A 27,825-nucleotide genomic window follows, 5' to 3' on the forward strand; every position below is an offset into this window, starting at 1 on the left:
TTCCGCTTCCTCTTCGACCCATTGTCCCTCTTCTGGATTCATGAGTTGTACTCTGGTTAACCTTTTACCTTTTATGATATGGAAAACGAAGGGTATGTTTCACGACATTCATGGATAACTGTTTCATGTCTTTTGAACAGTTGTCTAATAAATATAATTTACCCAGATCCCATTTTTTTTTAGATATTTACAAATTAGAAACTTTTTGAATAATATGTTGCAGACTTTTCCAATATCCAACAGACATCTTGGAAATTTTTTTAGGTTTAAACCCTTATCAGAAGGGTTTAATAGCAACCATTTATGATATGATTATGAAAATAACAGCCAGAGATATCAAATAAAATTAAGAATGGATGGGAAAAAGAACTTCAATTTTCCTTACCTACAGAGAAATGGGAAAACTTTTTACAGTTAGTTAACTCTTCTATATGTGCTAAGCACCCGTTGATACAATTTAAGGTAGTGCATAGGGCCCATATGTCTAATGACAAACTTGCTTGTTTTTATTCCCATATTAATCCTATCTGTGATAGATGTAATTCCAAAGTAGCCTCTTTGACTCATATGTTTTGGTCCTGCCCTCTTTTAGAGAAATATTGGAAAGATATTTTTAGTATTCTTTCAACAGTTTTGAGTATTAATTTACACCCTCACCCTATTACTGCAATTTTTGGCTTACCAATGGTGGATAATAGTCATTTATCCCCATTGGCTCATTGGATGATTACATTTGCTACATTAATGGCCAGAAGATCCATTTTATTGAACTGGAAAGAGATTAATACTCCCAACTACATTCCAGTGGTTTTCCCAAACTATATCCTTTTTAAATTTAGAGAAAATTAGAAGTGTTATTTTTGACCCTTCGGTTAAATTTGAAGAAACCTGGAGACCATTTATTCAATATTTTCATATGAGCTAAACTGACTTTTCCTAAACCTTACTTTTATTATCCTTAATTATTTGGATGGAGGTTCGGAGTTATTGACGCTACTGTGTATATTTGACATAATGCAATGACCCATGTTGGTTTGGTTTTTTTTTCTTTGTTTTGGAGGGGTTTTTCTTATTCACTCCATTTTTTATAATTACTATGAGTTTGGGAAGTTATTATATATGGATTATCATCTATTTGTATTTATACCTTAACCTATTAATTATGTACTCTCAAGCTCTCTGTATTCATGTTTCATTTATGTTTGCTTAAAATTAATAAAAAGATTTAAAAAAGGAATCTTGAGTCCAATGGTGTTATCTACTAAGAAGATCCTACAAGTTCTATGTAAGAAAGAGCTTGGTTAGGATGACACTATATCAACATCAGTTGCTCATAAGTGGACAAGCTAGCTGAAAGACTTCAAGGTTGTTAGATGTTTGAAACCCCTGGATTTTGTGGAAGTTACTGCTGCTTTACAGATGCAGTAGAGATGACTATGGAGCAGTGGTTTCCCCAAACTATATCCTGTTTAAATTTAGAGAAAGTTAGAAGTGTTATTTTTGACCCTTCGGTTAAATTTGAAGAAACCTGGAGACCATTTATTCAACACTTTCATATGAGCTAAATTGACCTTTCCTGAACCTCTTTTATCAGCATTAATTATTTGGATAGAGGAGCGGAGTTATTGACACTACTGTTTATATCTGTTCTAATATAATAGCCCAGTTTCTTTTTTCTTTATTTTTAAGTTAGTTGTTTTTTTTTCGTTTGTATATATATTTTTTGGGAGTTTTTCTTTTCATTATAAATACAGGATGAGTTTGGGAGATCTGGCACATTTGTGTTACTAATAGTCATTACTGTATATACTAATCTATTAACTTTGTATTCCTAATCTCTCTGTATTTCTATTGTTATTATGTTTTGTTCAAAAATCAATAAAAAGATTTAAAAAGAAAGACTGGTTTTCCGGTTAGGAAGTTGAGGATCCAATTGCAGAGGGATGTACAGAGGCCCATGTTCTGCAACTTGTCAATCAGGATTGTGGGAATGATGGTATTAAATGCTGAGCTATAGTCGATGAACAGCATCCTGACATAGGTGTTTGTGTTGTCCATGTGGTCTAAAGCCATGTGGAGAGCCATTGAGATTGTGTCTGCCATTGACCTATTGTGGCGATAGGCAAATTGCAGTGGGTCCAGGTCCTTGCTGAGGCAGGAGTTCAGTCTAGTCACGACCAACTTCTCAAAGCATTTCATGACTGTCAATGTGAGTGCTACCGGGCGATAGTCATTAAGGCAGCTCACATTATTCTTTGGTACTGGTATAATTATCGCCTTTTTGAAGCAAGTGGGAACTTCTGCCCATAGCAGTGAGAGGTTGAAAATGTCCTTGAATACTCCCACTAGTTGGTTGGCACAGGTTTTCAGAGCCTTAACAGGTACTCCATCGGGACCTTCCACCCTGCGAGGGTTCACTCTCTTTAGACAGCCTAACATCGGCCTCTGAGACAGAGATCACAGGGTCACCAGGTGCAACAGGGAGCTTCTCACCTGTAGTTGTGTTCTCCCTTTCAAAGCGTGCGTATAAGGCATTGAGTTCATCTAGTAGTGAAGCATCACCTCCGTTCATACTATTGGGTTTATCTTTGTAGGGAGTAATGTCTTGCAGTCCCTGCCACAGTTGCTGTGAATCTGACACCGCCTCCTACCTCATATGAAATTGTCCTTTCACCCTCGAAATAGCCTCCACAAATCATACCTGGTATTCTGGTACAGGCCTGGGTTGCCACAGATCTAGCCTTCAGCAGACAATGTACCTCCTGATTCATCCATGACTTTTGGTTTGGGACGGTACAGTAAGTCTTTGTAGGCACACACTCATCCACACGTTTTGTTCATTACAACAGTACCCAACCCTCAAAGGTGCCTCACTGGTTGTGAAGCCATCAGTGTTAACTCATTGCATGAAACAAAATGAAGGGAAACAAGCCCTGGTGATAACTTCTTTCTTGTATTTTGTAATTTTGAGGTCATTACCCCCCTCCCCCCCTTTCCCACAACCAGTTTGACTCACCATTCTCCCCAAACCCAAGTCTCTCTGAAGATCACTAACCGGTGAAGGGGTGGATGTAGAAGATGGGTGGGATGTGCCCCACAATGGAGAACTGAATGTTGTTGTAGATCCAGTCAGCATCGGTAGCATTCACCACACCCACTCGTGTGTTCCCTGCGCTGTTCTCGGGAACAGTGAACTCTTTGGGACCATGAAAGACGGGAGGGAACTCATTGACCTGGCTGACGATCACCAGCAGTGAGACTGTGGCTGAAAGAGAAGGACGGAACTGTGAAGTGGATAACCCCCTTCCACGGCCACACAAAACCCAGGCTCCTTTATATTCCCATACCCTCCTTCAATGTCTGCTGGTTCTTGTTGGAGAAATCATGGGAATGGCGGGGTCTGGTGGGAGGTTAGGGTGCAGTTGTAACATTTTAAACAATTCCTGCAGAGTGGCCCAGAGGTGGGTGAGTGACTGGCGCTGTGTGAATGTTCACATGCTACCATATACATCTGCCCAGTCTGCTTGTAATTTAAAATACGCTGCTATTTGCTTGATTGACTTATTGCAACTTTGCTAACTAACAGCCCGAGGACATGTATAATGTTTGTGAATGTTTCTTTGGCCAAACAAGCAACAACTTTCCTGCTGCAGGTTACAAGATTGAAAGCACAATCCGAGTTCAATATTATAGATTTTCCCTTACTCTATTAATCCAGTCTTCCCCAACCTTTTGGCATTTGTTCTGATAACACTGGACAACAATTTTTTCGAAACTATTGCTTTCTCAGATTTTTCGTTTGTTTATGATAGACTGCTTAAAGGTGAACACAAATATAATTTCAAGCTACTTGTATCACATAGGAATTCATTTAATTGCATAACAGTGCTGATGCTTTGCAATAGTTCAACTACACTAAAATGTTTTGATCATGATTTTTATTTGTACTCAGTGTCTGATGTTTCTTGCTTAAGTGTCCAACAATAATCAGACAGCACTGATGGATTCCAGTTGCCTGGATGCTGTTTCTCCGTGACCACAATGTCCTGGTGAAACCTTTCACCATGCTTGTCACTGACAGCATCAAGATTGAAAGGGAAGATGTCAAATTGGGAATAAAGAAAATTAATCTTCAGTGACATGTTGCACTTCATGGTTTTGTATGACTGAAGCATGTTATCAAACAGCTACATGTAGTTTGGTGCTCTGTAGTTGCCAAGAAAACTTTCAACAACGCCCTATAATGCCTTCCATGCGATTTTCTCTGGTCCCACGAGAAGTGCTTCAAATTGCCTGTTACTGATCTGTTTGATTTGTGGACCAATAAAAACAATGCCTTAATCTTGGCATCCGTTACTCTGACTTGAATTATGAATTGAAATAACAAATGTAAGTGATTTCAAAAATTGGTGTGATAGGGAAATATCATGGCGATTTTCATGATCAGCAGCCCAAAATCCATAAGGTACACCCAAAATTATTCAGGAAGCAAAATCTTTGTTGTCTAGTGTAATAATTCACAGACATTCTTCATTAATCAGTCTTTCCATCCCCATGATGAAGGGAAAATAATGCGGTCATTCTATTTCCTGTAGCCCGACCCTCACTATACTCAACGCACTGGTCCAGATCATACCAATGGTCCCAGCTCACACTGACGGTTCACATTAACTGATAGTTCAGATTCAAACTGATGGTTCATACTCATCCTGACAGTTCTCACACCAATGGTTCACTGTCACATCCACATACTGAGAGCTCATGCTGATGGTGCACACTCACTCTGATGGTCACATTGATACTCACACTCACACAAATGGTTCACACTTAGAATGATGGACTGTATACTGATGGTACACACACACACTGATCACACACTAATAGTTCACTGACACTCTATACTTTTGTACTCACTCTGATGGTCCACACTCACTCTGACAATCCACATTCACTTTAATGATCCCTGTTCACACTGATCATCACAGCTTACACTGATGGTGCACACTCACACTCATGGTCCACACTCACACTGATGGACTATACACACATTAATAATTCACACTCATACTGACAGTCCACACTCACACTGATGGGTCACATTCACACTGGCAATCCTCACTCACACTGATGATCCACACTCACACTGACAATCCTCACTCACACTGATGGTCAACAGTCACACTGACAATGCACTCACAATGACAATCCACACTCACATTGATGGTCCACACTCACACTGACAATCCTCACTCACACTGATGGTCAACAGTCACACTGACAATGCATTCACACTGACAATGCACTCACAATGACAATCCACACTCACATTGACAATCCTCACTCATACTGATGGTCTACAATCACACTGATGGTCTACAATCACACTGATGGTATACACTCACACTGATGGTCCACACTCACACTGATGGTCCATACACACACTGATGGTCTACACTCACACTGACAATCCTCACTCACACTGATGGTCCACACTCACTATGATGGCTCACACTCACTCTGATGGTCTACAGTCAGACTGATGGTCCACACTCACACTGACAATCCTCACTCACACTGAGGGTCCACACTCACTCTGATGGTCCATATGCACACTGGTGGTCTACACTCACACTGACAATCAATTCTCACACTGATGGTCCACTCTCACTCTGATGGTCCACACTCACACTGATGGTTAACAGTCACACTGACAATGCACTCACAATGACAATCCACACTCACACTGACAATCCCCACTCACACTGATGGTTCACACTCACATTGACAATCCACACTCACACTGATGGTTCACACTCACTCTGATGGTCCACACTCACACAGATGGTTAACACTCACACCAATGGTTCACGCTCACACAGATGGTCTACAGTCACACTGACAATCCACACAACCACTAATGGTCCACACTGACACTGATGGTCCATACACAAACTGATGGTCTACACTCACACTGACAATGCACTCACAATGACAATCCAGACACACACTGATGGTCCACACTCACACTGGTGGTCCACACTCACACTGATGGTCTACAGTCACACTGACAATCCTCACTCACACTGATGGTCCACACACACACTGATGGTCAACAGTCACCCTGACAATGCACTCACAATGACAATCCATACACACACTGATGGTCCACACTCACACTGATGGTTCCCACTCACTCTGTTGGTCTACAGTCACACTGACAATGTACTCACACTGACAATCCTCACTCACACTGATGGTCCACACTCACCCTGATGGTCCATACGCACACTGGTGGTCCACACTCACACTGATGGTCTACACTCACACTGACAATCAATTCTCACACTGATGGTCCACACTCACACTGATGGTTCACACTCACTCTGATGGTTCACACTCACTCTGATGGTCTCCAGTCACACTGACAATCCTCACTCACACTGATGGTCCATATGCACACTGATGGTCAACAGTCACACTGACAATGCACTCACAATGACAATCCTCACTCACACTGATGGTCCATACACACACTGACAATCCACACTCACACTAATGGTCCACACTCACACTGATGGTCTACACTCGCACTGACAATCCTCACTCACACTGATGGTTCACACTCACATTGACAATCCACACTCACACTGATGGTTCACACTCACTCTGATGGTCCACACTCACACAGATGGTTAACACTCACACCAATGGTTCACGCTCACACAGATGGTCTACAGTCACACTGACAATCCACACAACCACTAATGGTCCACACTGACACTGATGGTCCATACACAAACTGATGGTCTACACTCACACTGACAATGCACTCACAATGACAATCCAGACACACACTGATGGTCCACACTCACACTGGTGGTCCACACTCACACTGATGGTCTACAGTCACACTGACAATCCTCACTCACACTGATGGTCCACACACACACTGATGGTCAACAGTCACCCTGACAATGCACTCACAATGACAATCCATACACACACTGATGGTCCACACTCACACTGATGGTTCCCACTCACTCTGTTGGTCTACAGTCACACTGACAATGTACTCACACTGACAATCCTCACTCACACTGATGGTCCACACTCACTCTGATGGTCCATACGCACACTGGTGGTCCACACTCACACTGATGGTCTACACTCACACTGACAATCAATTCTCACACTGATGGTCCACTCTCACTCTGATGGTCCATACTCACACTGATGGTCCACACTCACACTGATGGTTCACACTCACTCTGATGGTCTACAGTCTCACTGACAATGCACTCACACTGACAATCTTCACTCACACTGACAATCATCACTCACAATGACAATCCTCACTCACACTGATGGTTCACACTCACATTGATGGTCAACAGTCACACTGACAATGCACTCACAATGACAATCCACACTCACACTAATGGTCCACACTCACACTGATGGTCTATACACACACTGATGGTCTACACTCACACTGACAATCCTCACTCACACTGATGGTCCACACTCACACTGATGGTCCATACACACACTGATGGTCTACACTCACACTGATGGTCAACAGTCACACTGACAATGCATTCACACTGACAATGCACTCACAATGACAATCCACACTCAGACTGACAATCCTCACTCACACTGATGGTCCACACTCACACTGATGGTCCACACTCACACTGACAATCCTCACTCACACTGATGGTCCACACTCACACTGATGGTCCACACTCACACTGACAATCCTCACTCACACTGATGGTCCACACTCACACTGATGGTCCACACTCACACTGACAATCCTCACTCACACTGATGGTCCACACTCACACTGATGGTCCACACTCACACTGACAATCCTCACTCACACTGATGGTCCACACTCACACTGATGGTTCCCACTCACTCTGATGGTCTACAGTCACACTGACAATGTACTCACACTGACAATCCTCACTCACACTGATGGTCCACACTCACTCTGATGGTCCATATGCACACTGATGGTCAACAGTCACACTGACAATGCACTCACAATGACAATCCACACTCACACTGATGGTTCACACTCACTCTGATGGTCTACAGTCACACTGATGGTTTACACTCACACTGACAATCCTCACTCACACTGATGGTCCACACTCACACTGATGGTCAACAGTCACACTGACAATGCACTCACAATGACAATCCACACTCACACTGATGGTCTACACTCACACTGATGGTTCACGCTCACACAGATGGTCTACAGTCACACTGACAATCCACACTCCCACTAATGGTCCACACTCACACTGATGGTCCATACACACACTGACAATCCTCACTCACACTGATGGTCCACACTCACACTGATGGTCAACAGTCACACTGACAATGCACTCACAATGATAATCCGTACACACACTGATGATCCACACTCACACTGATGGTTCCCACTCACTTTGATGGTCCACAGTCACACTGACAATGCACTCACACTGACAATCCTCACTCACACTGATGGTCAACAGTCACACTGACAATGTACTCACACTAGCAATCCTCACTCACACTGATGGTCCACACTTACAATGATGGTTCACACTCACACTAGTGGTCCACACTCACACTGACAATCCCCACTCACACTGATGGTCTACACTCACACTGTTGGTTCACACTCACTCTGATGGTCTACAGTCACACTGACAATCCTCACTCACACTGATGGTCAACATTCACACTGACAATGCACTCACAATGACAATCCACACTCACACTGACAATCAATTCTCACACTGATGGTCCACACCTTCACTGATGGTTCACACTCACTCTGATGGTCTACAGTCACACTGACAATGCACTCACACTGACAATCCTCACTCACACTGATGGTCAACAGTCACACTGACAATGCACTCACAATGACAATCCACACTCACATTGATGGTCCACACTCACACTGATGGTTAACACTCACCCTGATGGTCTACAGTCACACTGATGGTTTACACTCACACTGACAATCCTCACTCACACTGATGGTCCACACTCACACTGATGGTCAACAGTCACACTGACAATGCACTCACAATGACAATCCACACTCACACTGATGGTCCACACACACACTGATGGTCAACAGTCACACTGACAATGCACTCACACTGACAATCCTCACTCACACTGATGGTCAACAGTCACACTGACAATGCACTCACAATGACAATCCACACTCACATTGATGGTCCACACACACTCTGATGGTCTACAGTCACACTGATGGTTTACACTCACACTGACAATCCTCACTCACACTGATGGTCCACACTCACACTGATGGTCAACAGTCACACTGACAATGCACTCACAATGACAATCCACACTCACACTGATGGTCCACACACACACTGATGGTCCACACTCACACTGATGGTCAACAGTCACACTGACAATGCACTCACACTGACAATGCACTCACAATGACAATCCACACTCACACTGATGGTCCACACTCACACTGATGGTTCACACTCACTCTGATGGTCTCCAGTCACACTGACAATCCTCACTCACACTGATGGTCCATATGCACACTGATGGTCAACAGTCACACTGACAATGCACTCACAATGACAATCCTCACTCACACTGATGGTCCACACTCACACTGATGGTCCATACACACACTGATGGTCTACACTCACACTGACAATCCTCACTCACACTGGTGGTCCACACTCACACAGATGGCTAACACTCACACTGATGGTCCATAAGCACACTGATGGTCTACACTCACACTGACAATCCTCATTCACACTGGTGGTCCACACTCACACAGATGGTTAACACTCACACTGATGGTCCATACACACACTGATGGTCTACACTCACACTGACAATCCTCACTCACACTGATGGTCCACACTCACACTGATTGTCTACAGTCACACTGACAATGCACTCACACTGACAATCCTCTCTCACACTGAGGGTCCACACTCACTCTGATGGTCCATATGCACACTGATGGTCTACACTCACACTGACAATGTACTCACAATGACAATCCACACTCACACTAATGGTCCACACTCACACTGATGGTCCATGCACACATTGATGGTCTACACTCACACTGACAATGCACTCACAATGACAATCCATACACTGATGGTCCACACTCACACTGGTGGTCCACACTCACACTGATGGTCTACAGTCACACAGACAATCCTCACTCACACTGGTGGTCCACACTCACACTGACGGTTCCCACTCACTCTGATGGTCTACAGTCACACTGACAATGTACTCACACTGACAATCCTCACTCACACTGATGGCCCACACTCACTCTGATGGTCCATATGCACACTGGTGGTCTACACTCACACTGACAATCAATTCTCACACTGATGGTCCACTCTCACTCTGATGGTCCATACACACGCTGATGGTCCACACTCACACTGATGGTTCACACTCACTCTGATGGTCTACAGTCTCACTGACAATGCACTCACACTGACAATCCTCACTCACACTGATGATCAACAGTCAGACTGATGGTTCACACTCACACTGATGGTCAACAGTCACACTGACAATGCACTCACAATGACAATCCACACTCACACTGACAATCCCCACTCACACTGATGGTTCACACTCACTCTGATGGTCCACACTCACACAGATGGTTAACACTCACACTGATGGTTCACGCTCACACAGATGGTCTACAGTCACACTGACAATCCCCACTCACTCTGATGGTTCACACTCACTCTGATGGTCCACACTCACACAGATGGTTAACACTCACACTGATGGTTCACGCTCACACAGATGGTCTACACTCACACTGACAATCCACACTCACACTGATGGTTCACACTCACTCTGATGGTCCACACTCACACAGATGGTTAACACTCACACTGATGGTTCACGCTCACACAGATGGTCTACAGTCACACTGACAATCCACACAACCACTAATGGTCCACACTCACACTGATGGTTCACACTCACTCTGATGGTCTACAGTCTCACTGACAATGCACTCACACTGACAATCCTCACTCACACTGATGATCAACAGTCAGACTGATGGTTCACACTCACACTGATGGTCAACAGTCACACTGACAATGCATTCACACTGACAATGCACTCACAATGACAATCCACACTCACACTGACAATCCTCACTCACACTGATGGTCCACACTCACACAGATGGTCCACACTCACACTGACAATCCTCACTCACACTGATGGTCCACACTCACACTGATGGTCAACAGTCACACTGACAATGCACTCACAATGACAATCCACACTCACACTGATGGTCCACACTGACACTGACAATCCTCACTCACACTGATGGTCCACACTCACACTTACAATCCTCACTCACAACGATGGTCCACACTCACACTGATGATCAACAGTCGCACTGACAATGCATTCACACTGACAATGCACTCACAATGACAAATCACACTCACACTGATGGTCCACACACACACTGATGGTCCATACACACACTGATGGTCCACACTCACACTGATGGTCAATAGTCACACTGACAATGCACTCACACTGACAACGCACTCACACTGACAATGCACTCACAATGACAATCCACACTCACACTGATGGTCCACACTCACACTGATGGTTCACACTCACTCTGATCGTCTACAGTCACACTGACAATCCTCACTCACACTGATGGTCAACAGTCACACTGACAATGCACTCACAATGACAATCCACACTCACACTGATGGTCCACACACACACTGATGGTCCACACTCACACTGATGGTCAACAGTCACACTGACAATGCACTCACACTGACAATGCACTCACAATGACAATCCACACTCACACTGATGGTCCACACACACACTGATGGTCCACACTCACACTGATGGTCAACAGTCACACTGACAATGCACTCACACTGACAATGCACTCACAATGACAATCCACACTCACACTGATGGTCCACACTCACACTGATGGTTCACACTCACTCTGATGGTTCACACTCACTCTGATGGTCTCCAGTCACACTGACAATCCTCACTCACACTGATGGTCCATATGCACACTGATGGTCAACAGTCACACTGACAATGCACTCACAATGACAATCCACACTCACACTGACAATCCCCACTCACACTGATGGTTCACACTCACTCTGATGGTCCACACACACACAGATGGTTAACACTCACACTGATGGTTCACGCTCACACAGATGGTCTACAGTCACACTGACAATCCACACAACCACTAATGGTCCACACTGACACTGACAATCCATTCTCACACTGATGGTCCACACTCACTCTGATGGTCCATACACACACTGATGGTCCACACTCACACTGATGGTTCGCACTCACTCTGATGGTCTACAGTCACACTGACAATGTACTCACACTGACAATCCTCACTCACACTGATGGTCCACACTCACTCTGATGGTCCACACTCACACTGACAATCCCCACTCACACTGATGGTCTACACTCACACTGACAATCAATTCTCACACTGATGGTCCACACTCACACTGATGGTTCACACTCACTCTGATGGTCTACAGTCACACTGACAATCCTCACTCACACCGATGGTCCACACTCACACTGATGGTCAACAGTCACACTGACAATGCATTCACACTGACAATGCACTCACAATGACAAATCACACTCACACTGATGGTCCACACACACACTGATGGTCCATACACACACTGATGGTCCACACTCACTCTGATGGTCAATAGTCACACTGACAATGCACTCACAATGACAATCCACACTCACACTGATGGTCCATACACACACTGATGGTCCACACTCACACTGATGGTCAACAGTCACACTGACAATGCACTCACACTGACAATGCACTCACAATGACAATCCACACTCACACTGACAATCCCCACTCACACTGATGGTTCACACTCACTCTGATGGTCCACACTCACACAGATGGTTAACACTCACACTGATGGTTCACGCTCACACAGATGGTCTACAGTCACACTGACAATCCACACAACCACTAATGGTCCACACTGACACTGACAATCCATTCTCACACTGATGGTCCACACTCACTCTGATGGTCCATACACACACTGATGGTCCACACTCACACTGATGGTTCGCACTCACTCTGATGGTCTACAGTCACACTGACAATGTACTCACACTGACAATCCTCACTCACACTGATGGTCCACACTCACTCTGATGGTCCACACTCACACTGACAATCCCCACTCACACTGATGGTCTACACTCACACTGACAATCAATTCTCACACTGACAATCCTCACTCACACTGATGGTCAACAGTCACACTGACAATGCACTCACAATGACAATCCATACACTGATGGTCCACACTCACACTGGTGGTCCACACTCACACTGATGGTCTACAGTCACACAGACAATCCTCACTCACACTGGTGGTCCACACTCACACTGATTGTCCACACTCACACTGACGGTTCCCACTCACTCTGATGGTCTACAGTCACACTGACAATGTACTCACACTGACAATCCTCACTCACACTGATGGCCCACACTCACTCTGATGGTCCATATGCACACTGGTGGTCTACACTCACACTGACAATCAATTCTCACACTGATGGTCCACTCTCACTCTGATGGTCCATACACACGCTGATGGTCCACACTCACACTGATGGTTCACACTCACTCTGATGGTCTACAGTCTCACTGACAATGCACTCACACTGACAATCCTCACTCACACTGATGATCAACAGTCAGACTGATGGTTCACACTCACACTGATGGTCAACAGTCACACTGACAATGCACTCACAATGACAATCCACACTCACACTGACAATCCCCACTCACACTGATGGTTCACACTCACTCTGATGGTCCACACTCACACAGATGGTTAACACTCACACTGATGGTTCACGCTCACACAGATGGTCTACAGTCACACTGACAATCCCCACTCACTCTGATGGTTCACACTCACTCTGATGGTCCACACTCACACAGATGGTTAACACTCACACTGATGGTTCACGCTCACACAGATGGTCTACACTCACACTGACAATCCACACTCACACTGATGGTTCACACTCACTCTGATGGTCCACACTCACACAGATGGTTAACACTCACACTGATGGTTCACGCTCACACAGATGGTCTACAGTCACACTGACAATCCACACAACCACTAATGGTCCACACTCACACTGATGGTTCACACTCACTCTGATGGTCTACAGTCTCACTGACAATGCACTCACACTGACAATCCTCACTCACACTGATGATCAACAGTCAGACTGATGGTTCACACTCACACTGATGGTCAACAGTCACACTGACAATGCATTCACACTGACAATGCACTCACAATGACAATCCACACTCACACTGACAATCCTCACTCACACTGATGGTCCACACTCACACAGATGGTCCACACTCACACTGACAATCCTCACTCACACTGATGGTCCACACTCACACTGATGGTCAACAGTCACACTGACAATGCACTCACAATGACAATCCACACTCACACTGATGGTCCACACTCACTCTGATGGTCCATATGCACACTGGTGGTCTACACTCACACTGACAATCAATTCTCACACTGATGGTCCACTCTCACTCTGATGGTCCATACACACGCTGATGGTCCACACTCACACTGATGGTTCACACTCACTCTGATGGTCTACAGTCTCACTGACAATGCACTCACACTGACAATCCTCACTCACACTGATGATCAACAGTCAGACTGATGGTTCACACTCACACTGATGGTCAACAGTCACACTGACAATGCACTCACAATGACAATCCACACTCACACTGACAATCCCCACTCACACTGATGGTTCACACTCACTCTGATGGTCCACACTCACACAGATGGTTAACACTCACACTGATGGTTCACGCTCACACAGATGGTCTACAGTCACACTGACAATCCCCACTCACTCTGATGGTTCACACTCACTCTGATGGTCCACACTCACACAGATGGTTAACACTCACACTGATGGTTCACGCTCACACAGATGGTCTACACTCACACTGACAATCCACACTCACACTGATGGTTCACACTCACTCTGATGGTCCACACTCACACAGATGGTTAACACTCACACTGATGGTTCACGCTCACACAGATGGTCTACAGTCACACTGACAATCCACACAACCACTAATGGTCCACACTCACACTGATGGTTCACACTCACTCTGATGGTCTACAGTCTCACTGACAATGCACTCACACTGACAATCCTCACTCACACTGATGATCAACAGTCAGACTGATGGTTCACACTCACACTGATGGTCAACAGTCACACTGACAATGCATTCACACTGACAATGCACTCACAATGACAATCCACACTCACACTGACAATCCTCACTCACACTGATGGTCCACACTCACACAGATGGTCCACACTCACACTGACAATCCTCACTCACACTGATGGTCCACACTCACACTGATGGTCAACAGTCACACTGACAATGCACTCACAATGACAATCCACACTCACACTGATGGTCCACACTGACACTGACAATCCTCACTCACACTGATGGTCCACACTCACACTTACAATCCTCACTCACAACGATGGTCCACACTCACACTGATGATCAACAGTCGCACTGACAATGCATTCACACTGACAATGCACTCACAATGACAAATCACACTCACACTGATGGTCCACACACACACTGATGGTCCATACACACACTGATGGTCCACACTCACACTGATGGTCAATAGTCACACTGACAATGCACTCACACTGACAACGCACTCACACTGACAATGCACTCACAATGACAATCCACACTCACACTGATGGTCCACACTCACACTGATGGTTCACACTCACTCTGATCGTCTACAGTCACACTGACAATCCTCACTCACACTGATGGTCAACAGTCACACTGACAATGCACTCACAATGACAATCCACACTCACACTGACAATCCATTCTCACACTGATGGTCCACACTCACACTGATGGATCACACTCACTCTGATGGTCTACAGTCACACTGATGGTTTACACTCACACTGACAATGCTCACTCACACTGATGGTCCACACTCACACTGATGGTCAACAGTCAAACTGACAATGCACTCACAATGACAATCCTCACTCACACTGACAATGCTCACTCACACTGATGGTCAACAGTCACACTGACAATGCACTCACAATGACAATCCACACTCACACTGATGGTCCACACACACACTGATGGTCCACACACACACTGATGGTCCACACTCACACTGATAATCCTCACTCACACCGATGGTCCACACTCACACTGATGGTCAACAGTCACACTGACAATGCATTCACACTGACAATGCACTCACAATGACAAATCACACTCACACTGATGGTCCACACACACACTGATGGTCCATACACACACTGATGGTCCACACTCACTCTGATGGTCAATAGTCACACTGACAATGCACTCACAATGACAATCCACACTCACACTGATGGTCCATACACACACTGATGGTCCACACTCACACTGATGGTCAACAGTCACACTGACAATGCACTCACACTGACAATGCACTCACAATGACAGTCCACACTCACACTGATGGGTCACATTCACACTGGCAATCCTCACTCACACTGATGGTCCTCACTCACACTGACAATCCTCACTCACACTGATGGTCAACAGTCACACTGACAATGCACTCACAATGACAATCCACACTCACTCTGATGGTCCACACTCACACTGACAATCCTCACTCACACTGATGGTCCACACTCACACTGATGGTCTACAATCACACTGATGGTCTACAATCACACTGATGGTATACACTCACACTGATGGTCCACACTCACACTGATGGTCCATACACACACTGATGGTCTACACTCACACTGACAATGCACTCACAATGACAATCCACACTCACACTGATGGTCCACACTCACACTGACAATCCTCACTCACACTGATGGTCCACACTCACACTGACAATCCACACTCACACTGACAATCCTCACTCACACTGATGGTCAACAGTCACACTGACAATGCATTCACACTGACAATGCACTCACAATGACAATCCACACTCACACTGACAATCCTAAACTCACACTGATGGTCCACACTCACACTGACAATCCTCACTCACACTGATGGTCCACACTCACACAGATGGTCCACACTCACACTGACAATCCTCACTCACACTGATGGTCCACACTCACACTGATGGTCAACAGTCACACTGACAATGCACTCACAATGACAATCCACACTCACACTGATGGTCCACACTGACACTGACAATCCTCACTCACACTGATGGTCCACACTCACACTTACAATCCTCACTCACAACGATGGTCCACACTCACACTGATGATCAACAGTCACACTGACAATGCATTCACACTGACAATGCACTCACAATGACAAATCACACTCACACTGATGGTCCACACACACACTGATGGTCCATACACACACTGATGGTCCACACTCACACTGATGGTCAATAGTCACACTGACAATGCACTCACACTGACAACGCACTCACACTGACAATGCACTCACAATGACAATCCACACTCACACTGATGGTCCACACTCACACTGATGGTTCACACTCACTCTGATCGTCTACAGTCACACTGACAATCCTCACTCACACTGATGGTCAACAGTCACACTGACAATGCACTCACAATGACAATCCACACTCACACTGATGGTCCACACACACACTGATGGTCCACACTCACACTGATGGTCAACAGTCACACTGACAATGCACTCACACTGACAATGCACTCACAATGACAATCCACACTCACACTGATGGTCCACACTCACACTGATGGTTCACACTCACTCTGATGGTTCACACTCACTCTGATGGTCTCCAGTCACACTGACAATCCTCACTCACACTGATGGTCCATATGCACACTGATGGTCAACAGTCACACTGACAATGCACTCACAATGACAATCCACACTCACACTAATGGTCCACACTCATACTGATTGTCCATACACACACTGACAATCCACACTCACACTAATGGTCCACACTCACACTGATGGTCTACACTCGCACTGACAATCCTCACTCACACTGGTGGTCCACACTCACACAGATGGTTAACACTCACACTGATGGTTCACGCTCACACAGATGGTCTACAGTCACACTGACAATCCACACTCCCACTAATGGTCCACAGTCACACTGATGGTCCATACACACACTGATGGCCTACACTCACACTGACAATCCTCACTCACACTGATGGTCCACACTCACATTGATGGTTCACACTCACTCTGATGGTCTACAGTCACATTGACAATGCACTCACACTGACAATCCTCACTCACACTGATGGTCCACACTCACTATGATGGCTCACACTCACTCTGATGGTCTACAGTCACACTGATGGTCCACACTCACACTGACAATCCTCACTCACACTGAGGGTCCACACTCACTCTGATGGTCCATATGCACACTGATGGTCAACAGTCACACTGACAATGCACTCACAATGACAATCCACACTCACACTGAGGTCCACACTCATACTGATGGTCCATACACACACTGATGGTCTACACACACACTGACAATCCTCACTCACACTGGTGGTCCACACTCACACAGATGATTAACACTCGCACTGATGGTTCACGCTCACACAGATGGTCTACAGTCACACTGACAATCCACACTCCCACTATTGGTCCACACTCACACTGATGGTCCATGCACACATTGATGGTCTACACACACACTGACAATGCACTCACAATGACAATCCATACACTAATGGTCCACACTCACACTGATTGTCCACACTCACACTGATGGTTCCCACTCACTCTGATGGTCTACAGTCACACTGACAATGTACTCACACTGACAATCCTCACTCACACTGATGATCCACACTCACTCTGATGGTCCATATGCACACTGGTGGTCTACACTCACACTGACAATCAATTCTCACACTGATGGTCCACTCTCACTCTGATGGTCCATACACACGCTGATGGTCCACACTCACACTGATGGTTCACACTCACTCTGATGGTCTACAGTCTCACTGACAATGCACTCACACTGACACTCCTCACTCACACTGATGATCAACAGTCAGACTGATGGTTCACACTCACACTGATGGTTAACAGTCACACTGACAATGCACTCACAATGACAATCCACACTCACACTGACAATCCCCACTCACACTGATGGTTCACACTCACATTGACAATCCACACTCACACTGATGGTTCACACTCACTCTGATGGTCCACACTCACACAGATGGTTAACACTCACACCGATGGTTCACGCTCACACAGATGGTCTACAGTCACACTGACAATCCACACAACCACTAATGGTCCACACTGACACTGATGGTCCATACACAAACTGATGGTCTACACTCACACTGACAATGCACTCACAATGACAATCCAGACACACACTGATGGTCCACACTCACACTGGTGGTCCACACTCACACTGATGGTCTACAGTCACACTGACAATCCTCACTCACACTGATGGTCCACACACACACTGATGGTCAACAGTCACCCTGACAATGCACTCACAATGACAATCCATACACACACTGATGGTCCACACTCACACTGATGGTTCCCACTCACTCTGTTGGTCTACAGTCACACTGACAATGTACTCACACTGACAATCCTCACTCATACTGATGGTCCACACTCACTCTGATGGTCCATACGCACACTGGTGGTCCACACTCACACTGATGGTCTACACTCACACTGACAATCAATTCTCACACTGATGGTCCACTCTCACTCTGATGGTCCATACTCACACTGATGGTCCACACTCACACTGATGGTTCACACTCACTCTGATGGTCTACAGTCTCACTGACAATGCACTCACACTGACAATCCTCACTCACACTGACAATCATCACTCACAATGACAATCCTCACTCACACTGATGGTCAACAGTCACACTGATGGTTCACACTCACATTGATGGTCAACAGTCACACTGACAATGCACTCACAATGACAATCCACACACACACTAATGGTCCACACTCACACTGATGGTCTATACACACACTGATGGTCTACACTCACACTGACAATCCTCACTCACACTGATGGTCCACACTCACACTGATGGTCCATACACACACTGATGGTCTACACTCACACTGATGGTCAACAGTCACACTGACAATGCATTCACACTGACAATGCACTCACAATGACAATCCACACTCAGACTGACAATCCTCACTCACACTGATGGTCCACACTCACACTGATGGTCCACACTCACACTGACAATCCTCACTCACACTGATGGTCCACACTCACACTGATGGTCCACACTCACACTGACAATCCTCACTCACACTGATGGTCAACACTCACACTGATGGTCCACACTCACACTGACAATCCTCACTCACACTGATGGTCCACACTCACACTGATGGTCCACACTCACACTGACAATCCTCACTCACACAGATGGTCCACACTCACACTGATGGTTCCCACTCACTCTGATGGTCTACAGTCACACTGACAATGTACTCACACTGACAATCCTCACTCACACTGATGGTCCACACTCACTCTGATGGTCCATATGCACACTGATGGTCAACAGTCACACTGACAATGCACTCACAATGACAATCCACACTCACACTGATGGTTCACACTCACTCTGATGGTCTACAGTCACACTGATGGTTTACACTCACACTGACAATCCTCACTCACACTGATGGTCCACACTCACACTGATGGTCAACAGTCACACTGACAATGCACTCACAATGACAATCCACACTCACACTGATGGTCTACACTCACACTGATGGTTCACGCTCACACAGATGGTCTACAGTCACACTGACAATCCACACTCCCACTAATGGTCCACACTCACACTGATGGTCCATACACACACTGACAATCCTCACTCACACTGATGGTCCACACTCACACTGATGGTCAACAGTCACACTGACAATGCACTCACAATGATAATCCGTACACACACTGATGATCCACACTCACACTGATGGTTCCCACTCACTCTGATGGTCCACAGTCACACTGACAATGCACTCACACTGACAATCCTCACTCACACTGATGGTCAACAGTCACACTGACAATGTACTCACACTAGCAATCCTCACTCACACTGATGGTCCACACTTACAATGATGGTTCACACTCACACTAGTGGTCCACACTCACACTGACAATCCCCACTCACACTGATGGTCTACACTCACACTGTTGGTTCACACTCACTCTGATGGTCTACAGTCACACTGACAATCCTCACTCACACTGATGGTCAACATTCACACTGACAATGCACTCACAATGACAATCCACACTCACACTGACAATCAATTCTCACACTGATGGTCCACACCTTCACTGATGGTTCACACTCACTCTGATGGTCTACAGTCACACTGACAATGCACTCACACTGACAATCCTCACTCACACTGATGGTCAACAGTCACACTGACAATGCACTCACAATGACAATCCACACTCACATTGATGGTCCACACTCACACTGATGGTTCACACTCACCCTGATGGTCTACAGTCACACTGATAGTTTACACTCACACTGACAATCCTCACTCACACTGATGGTCCACACTCACACTGATGGTCAACAGTCACACTGACAATGCACTCACAATGACAATCCACACTCACACTGATGGTCCACACACACACTGATGGTCAACAGTCACACTGACAATGCACTCACACTGACAATCCTCACTCACACTGATGGTCAACAGTCACACTGACAATGCACTCACAATGACAATCCACACTCACATTGATGGTCCACACACACTCTGATGGTCTACAGTCACACTGATGGTTTACACTCACACTGACAATCCTCACTCACACTGATGGTCCACACTCACACTGATGGTCAACAGTCACACTGACAATGCACTCACAATGACAATCCACACTCACACTGATGGTCCACACACACACTGATGGTCCACACTCACACTGATGGTCAACAGTCACACTGACAATGCACTCACAATGACAATCCACACTCACACTGATGGTCCACACTCACACTGATGGTTCACACTCACTCTGATGGTCTCCAGTCACACTGACAATCCTCACTCACACTGATGGTCCATATGCACACTGATGGTCAACAGTCACACTGACAATGCACTCACAATGACAATCCTCACTCACACTGATGGTCCACACTCACACTGATGGTCCATACACACACTGATGGTCTACACTCACACTGACAATCCTCACTCACACTGGTGGTCCACACTCACACAGATGGTTAACACTCACACTGATGGTCCATACACACACTGATGGTCTACACTCACACTGACAATCCTCATTCACACTGGTGGTCCACACTCACACAGATGGTTAACACTCACACTGATGGTCCATACACACACTGATGGTCTACACTCACACTGACAATCCTCACTCACACTGATGGTCCACACTCACACTGATGGTCTACAGTCACACTGACAATGCACTCACACTGACAATCTTCACTCACACTGAGGGTCCACACTCACTCTGATGGTCCATATGCACACTGATGGTCTACACTCACACTGACAATGTACTCACAATGACAATCCACACTCACACTAATGGTCCACACTCACACTGATGGTCCATGCACACATTGATGGTCTACACTCACACTGACAATCCTCACTCACACTGGTGATCCACACTCACACTGATTGTCCACACTCACACTGACGGTTCCCACTCACTCTGATGGTCTACAGTCACACTGACAATGTACTCACACTGACAATCCTCACTCACACTGATGGCCCACACTCACTCTGATGGTCCATATGCACACTGGTGGTCTACACTCACACTGACAATCAATTCTCACACTGATGGTCCACTCTCACTCTGATGGTCCATACACACGCTGATGGTCCACACTCACACTGATGGTTCACACTCACTCTGATGGTCTACAGTCTCACTGACAATGCACTCACACTGACAATCCTCACTCACACTGATGATCAACAGTCAGACTGATGGTTCACACTCACACTGATGGTCAACAGTCACACTGACAATGCACTCACAATGACAATCCACACTCACACTGACAATCCCCACTCACACTGATGGTTCACACTCACTCTGATGGTCCACACTCACACAGATGGTTAACACTCACACTGATGGTTCACGCTCACACAGATGGTCTACAGTCACACTGACAATCCACACAACCACTAATGGTCCACACTGACACTGACAATCCATTCTCACACTGATGGTCCACACTCACTCTGATGGTCCATACACACACTGATGGTCCACACTCACACTGATGGTTCGCACTCACTCTGATGGTCTACAGTCACACTGACAATGTACTCACACTGACAATCCTCACTCACACTGATGGTCCACACTCACTCTGATGGTCCACACTCACACTGACAATCCCCACTCACACTGATGGTCTACACTCACACTGACAATCAATTCTCACACTGATGGTCCACACTCACACTGATGGTTCACACTCACTCTGATGGTCTACAGTCACACTGACAATGCACTCACACTGACAATCCTCACTCACACTGATGGTCAACAGTCACACTGACAATGCACTCACAATTACAATCCACACTCACACTGACAATCCATTCTCACACTGATGGTCCACACTCACACTGATGGATCACACTCACTCTGATGGTCTACAGTCACACTGATGGTTTACACTCACACTGACAATGCTCACTCACACTGATGGTCCACACTCACACTGATGGTCAACAGTCAAACTGACAATGCACTCACAATGACAATGCTCACTCACACTGACAATGCTCACTCACACTGATGGTCAACAGTCACACTGACAATGCACTCACAATGACAATCCACACTCACACTGATGGTCCACACACACACTGATGGTCCACACACACACTGATGGTCCACACTCACACTGATGGTCAACAGTCACACTGACAATGCACTCACACTGACAATGCACTCACAATGACAATCCACGCTCACACTGATGGTCCACACTCACACTGATGCTTCACACTCACTCTGATGGTTCACACTCACTCTGATGGTCTCCAGTCACACTGACAATCCACACTCACACTGATGGTCCATATGCACACTGATGGTCAACAGTCACACTGACAATGCACTCACAATGACAATCCTCACTCACACTGATGGTCCACACTCACCCTGATGGTCCATACACACACTGATGGTCTACACTCACACTGACAATCCTCACTCACACTGGTGGTCCACACTCACACAGATGGTTAACACTCACACTGATGGTCCATACACACACTGATGGTCTACACTCACACTGACAATCCTCACTCACACTGGTGGTCCACACTCACACAGATGGTTAACACTCACACTGATGGTCCATACACACACTGATGGTCTACACTCACACTGACAATCCTCACTCACACTGATGGTCCACACTCACACTGATGGTTCACACTCACTCTGATGGTCTACAGTCACACTGACAATGCACTCACACTGACAATCCTCACTCACACTGATGGTCCACACTCACTCTGATGGTTCACACTCACTCTGATGGTCTACAGTCAGACTGATGGTCCACACTCACACTGACAATCCTCACGCACACTGAGGGTCCACACTCACTCTGATGGTCCATATGCACACTGATGGTCAACAGTCACACTGACAATGCACTCACAATGACAATCCACACTCACACTAATGGTCCACACTCACACTGATGGTCCATACACACACTGATGGTCTACACACACACTGACAATCCTCACTCACACTGGTGGTCCACACTCACACAGATGATTAACACTCGCACTGATGGTTCACGCTCACACAGATGGTCTACAGTCACACTGACAATCCACACTCCCACTAATGGTCCACACTCACACTGATGGTTCCCACTCACTCTGATGGTCTACAGTCACACTGACAATGTACTCACACTGACAATCCTCACTCACACTGATGGTCCACACTCACTCTGATGGTCCATATGCACACTGGTGGTCTACACTCACACTGACAATCAATTCTCACACTGATGTTCCACTCTCACTCTGATGGTCCATACACACGCTGATGGTCCACACTCACACTGATGGTTCACACTCACTCTGCTGGTCTACAGTCTCACTGACAATGCACTCACACTGACAATCCTCACTCACACTGATGATCAACAGTCAGACTGATGGTTCACACTCACACTGATGGTCAACAGTCACACTGACAATGCACTCACAATGACAATCCACACTCACACTGACAATCCCCACTCACACTGATGGTTCACACTCACTCTGATGGTCCACACTCACACAGATGGTTAACACTCACACTGATGGTTCACGCTCACACAGATGGTCTACAGTCACACTGACAATCCCCACTCACACTGATGGTTCACACTCACTCTGATGGTCCACACTCACACAGATGGTTAACACACTGATGGTTCACGCTCACACAGATGGTCTACAGTCACACTGACAATCCACACAACCACTAATGGTCCACACTGACACTGACAATCCATTCTCACACTGATGGTCCACACTCACTCTGATGGTCCATACACACACTGAAGGTCCACACTCACACTGATGGTTCGCACTCACTCTGATGGTCTACAGTCACACTGACTATGTACTCACACTGACAATCCTCACTCACACTGATGGTCCACACTCACTCTGATGGTTCACACTCACACTGGTGGTCTACACTCACACTGACAATCCCCACTCACACTGATGGTCTACACTAACACTGACAATCAATTCTCACACTGATGGTCCACACTCACACTGATGGTTCACACTCACTCTGATAGTCTACAGTCACACTGACAATGTACTCACACTGACAATCCTCACTCACACTGATGGTCAACAGTCACACTGACAATGCACTCACAATTACAATCCACACTCACACTGACAATCCATTCTCACACTGATGGTCCACACTCACACTGATGGATCACACTCACTCTGATGGCCTACAGTCAGACTGACAATGCTCACTCACACTGATGGTCCACACTCACACTGATGGTCAACAGTCAAACTGACAATGCACTCACACTGACAATCCTCACTCACACTGGTGGTCCACACACAGATGGTTAACACTCACTCTGATGATCCATACTCACACCGATGGTCCACGCTCACACAGATGGTCTACAGTCACACTGACAATCCTCACTCACACTGACAATCCACACTCACACTGATGCTCCACACTCATACTGATGGTCCACACTCACACTGATGGACCATACACACACTGATGGTCTACACTCACACTGACAATCCACACTCACACTGGTGGTCCACACCCACACAGATGGTTAACACTCACACTGACAATCCTCAGTCACACTGATGGTCCACACTCACACTGATGGTCCATACACACACTGATGGTCTACACTCACACTGACAATCCTCACTCACACTGATGGTCCACACTCACACTGATGGTCCACACTCACACTGATGGACCATACACACACTGATGGTCTACAGTCACACTGACAATCCACACTCACACTGATGGTCTACACTCACACTGATGGTCTACAGTCACACTGGCAATCCACACTCCCACTAATGGTCCACACTCACACTGATGGTCCATACACACACTGATGGTCTACAGTCACACTGACAATCCACACTCACACTGATGGTCTACACTCACACTGATGGTCCACACTCACACTGACAATCCTCACTCACACTGATGGTCAACAGTCACACTGACAATGCACTCACAAAGACAATCCACACTCTCTGATGGTCTACAGTCACACTGATGGTTTACACTCACACTGACAATCCTCACTCACACTGATGGTCCACACTCACACTGATGTTCCATACACACACTGATGGTCTACACTCACACTGACAATCCTCACTCACACTGGTGGTCCACACTCACACAGATGGTTAACACTCACACTAATGGTTCACGCTCACACAGATGGTCTACAGTCACACTGGCAATCCACACTCCCACTAATGGTCCACACTCACACTGATGGTCCATACACACTCTGATGGTCCACACTCACACTGATGGACCATACACACACTGATGGTCTACACTCACACTGACAATCCTCACTCACACTGATGGTCCACACTCACACAGATGGTTAACACTCACACTGATGGTTCACGCTCACACAGATGGTCTACAGTCACACTGGCAATCCACACTCCCACTAATGGTCCACACTCACACTGATGGTCCATACACACACTGATGGTCTACAGTCACACTGACAATCCACACTCACACTAATGGTCTACACTCACACTGATGGTCCACACTCACACTGACAATCCTCACTCACACTGATGGTCCACACTCACACTGTTGGTCCATACACACACTGATGTTCTACACTCACACTGACAATCCTCACTCACACTGATGGTCCACACTC

The 27,825-nt window shown here is 46.2% G+C and overlaps 1 protein-coding gene across 3 annotated transcripts in view; it reads right to left on the bottom strand.

Annotated features, from left to right (window-relative positions):
• The window catches only part of LOC132377981 (cadherin-related family member 4-like), a 97,981-nt gene that overhangs the window by 29,447 nt on the left and 40,709 nt on the right, over nucleotides 1-27,825 (bottom strand). For all 3 annotated transcript variants that reach the window (XR_009506860.1, XM_059944549.1, XM_059944550.1), the window contains one exon: nucleotides 3,056-3,265. Coding sequence is in view for 2 of the 3 variants with exons in the window: in XM_059944549.1 (XP_059800532.1) it covers nucleotides 3,056-3,265 (210 nt within the window). In the remaining variant the exon portion in view is untranslated. The remainder of the gene's footprint in view (nucleotides 1-3,055; nucleotides 3,266-27,825) is intronic.

Source organism: Hypanus sabinus, chromosome 19, assembly GCF_030144855.1.
Source record: "Hypanus sabinus isolate sHypSab1 chromosome 19, sHypSab1.hap1, whole genome shotgun sequence".
NCBI classification, from domain to species: Eukaryota; Metazoa; Chordata; class Chondrichthyes; order Myliobatiformes; family Dasyatidae; genus Hypanus; species Hypanus sabinus.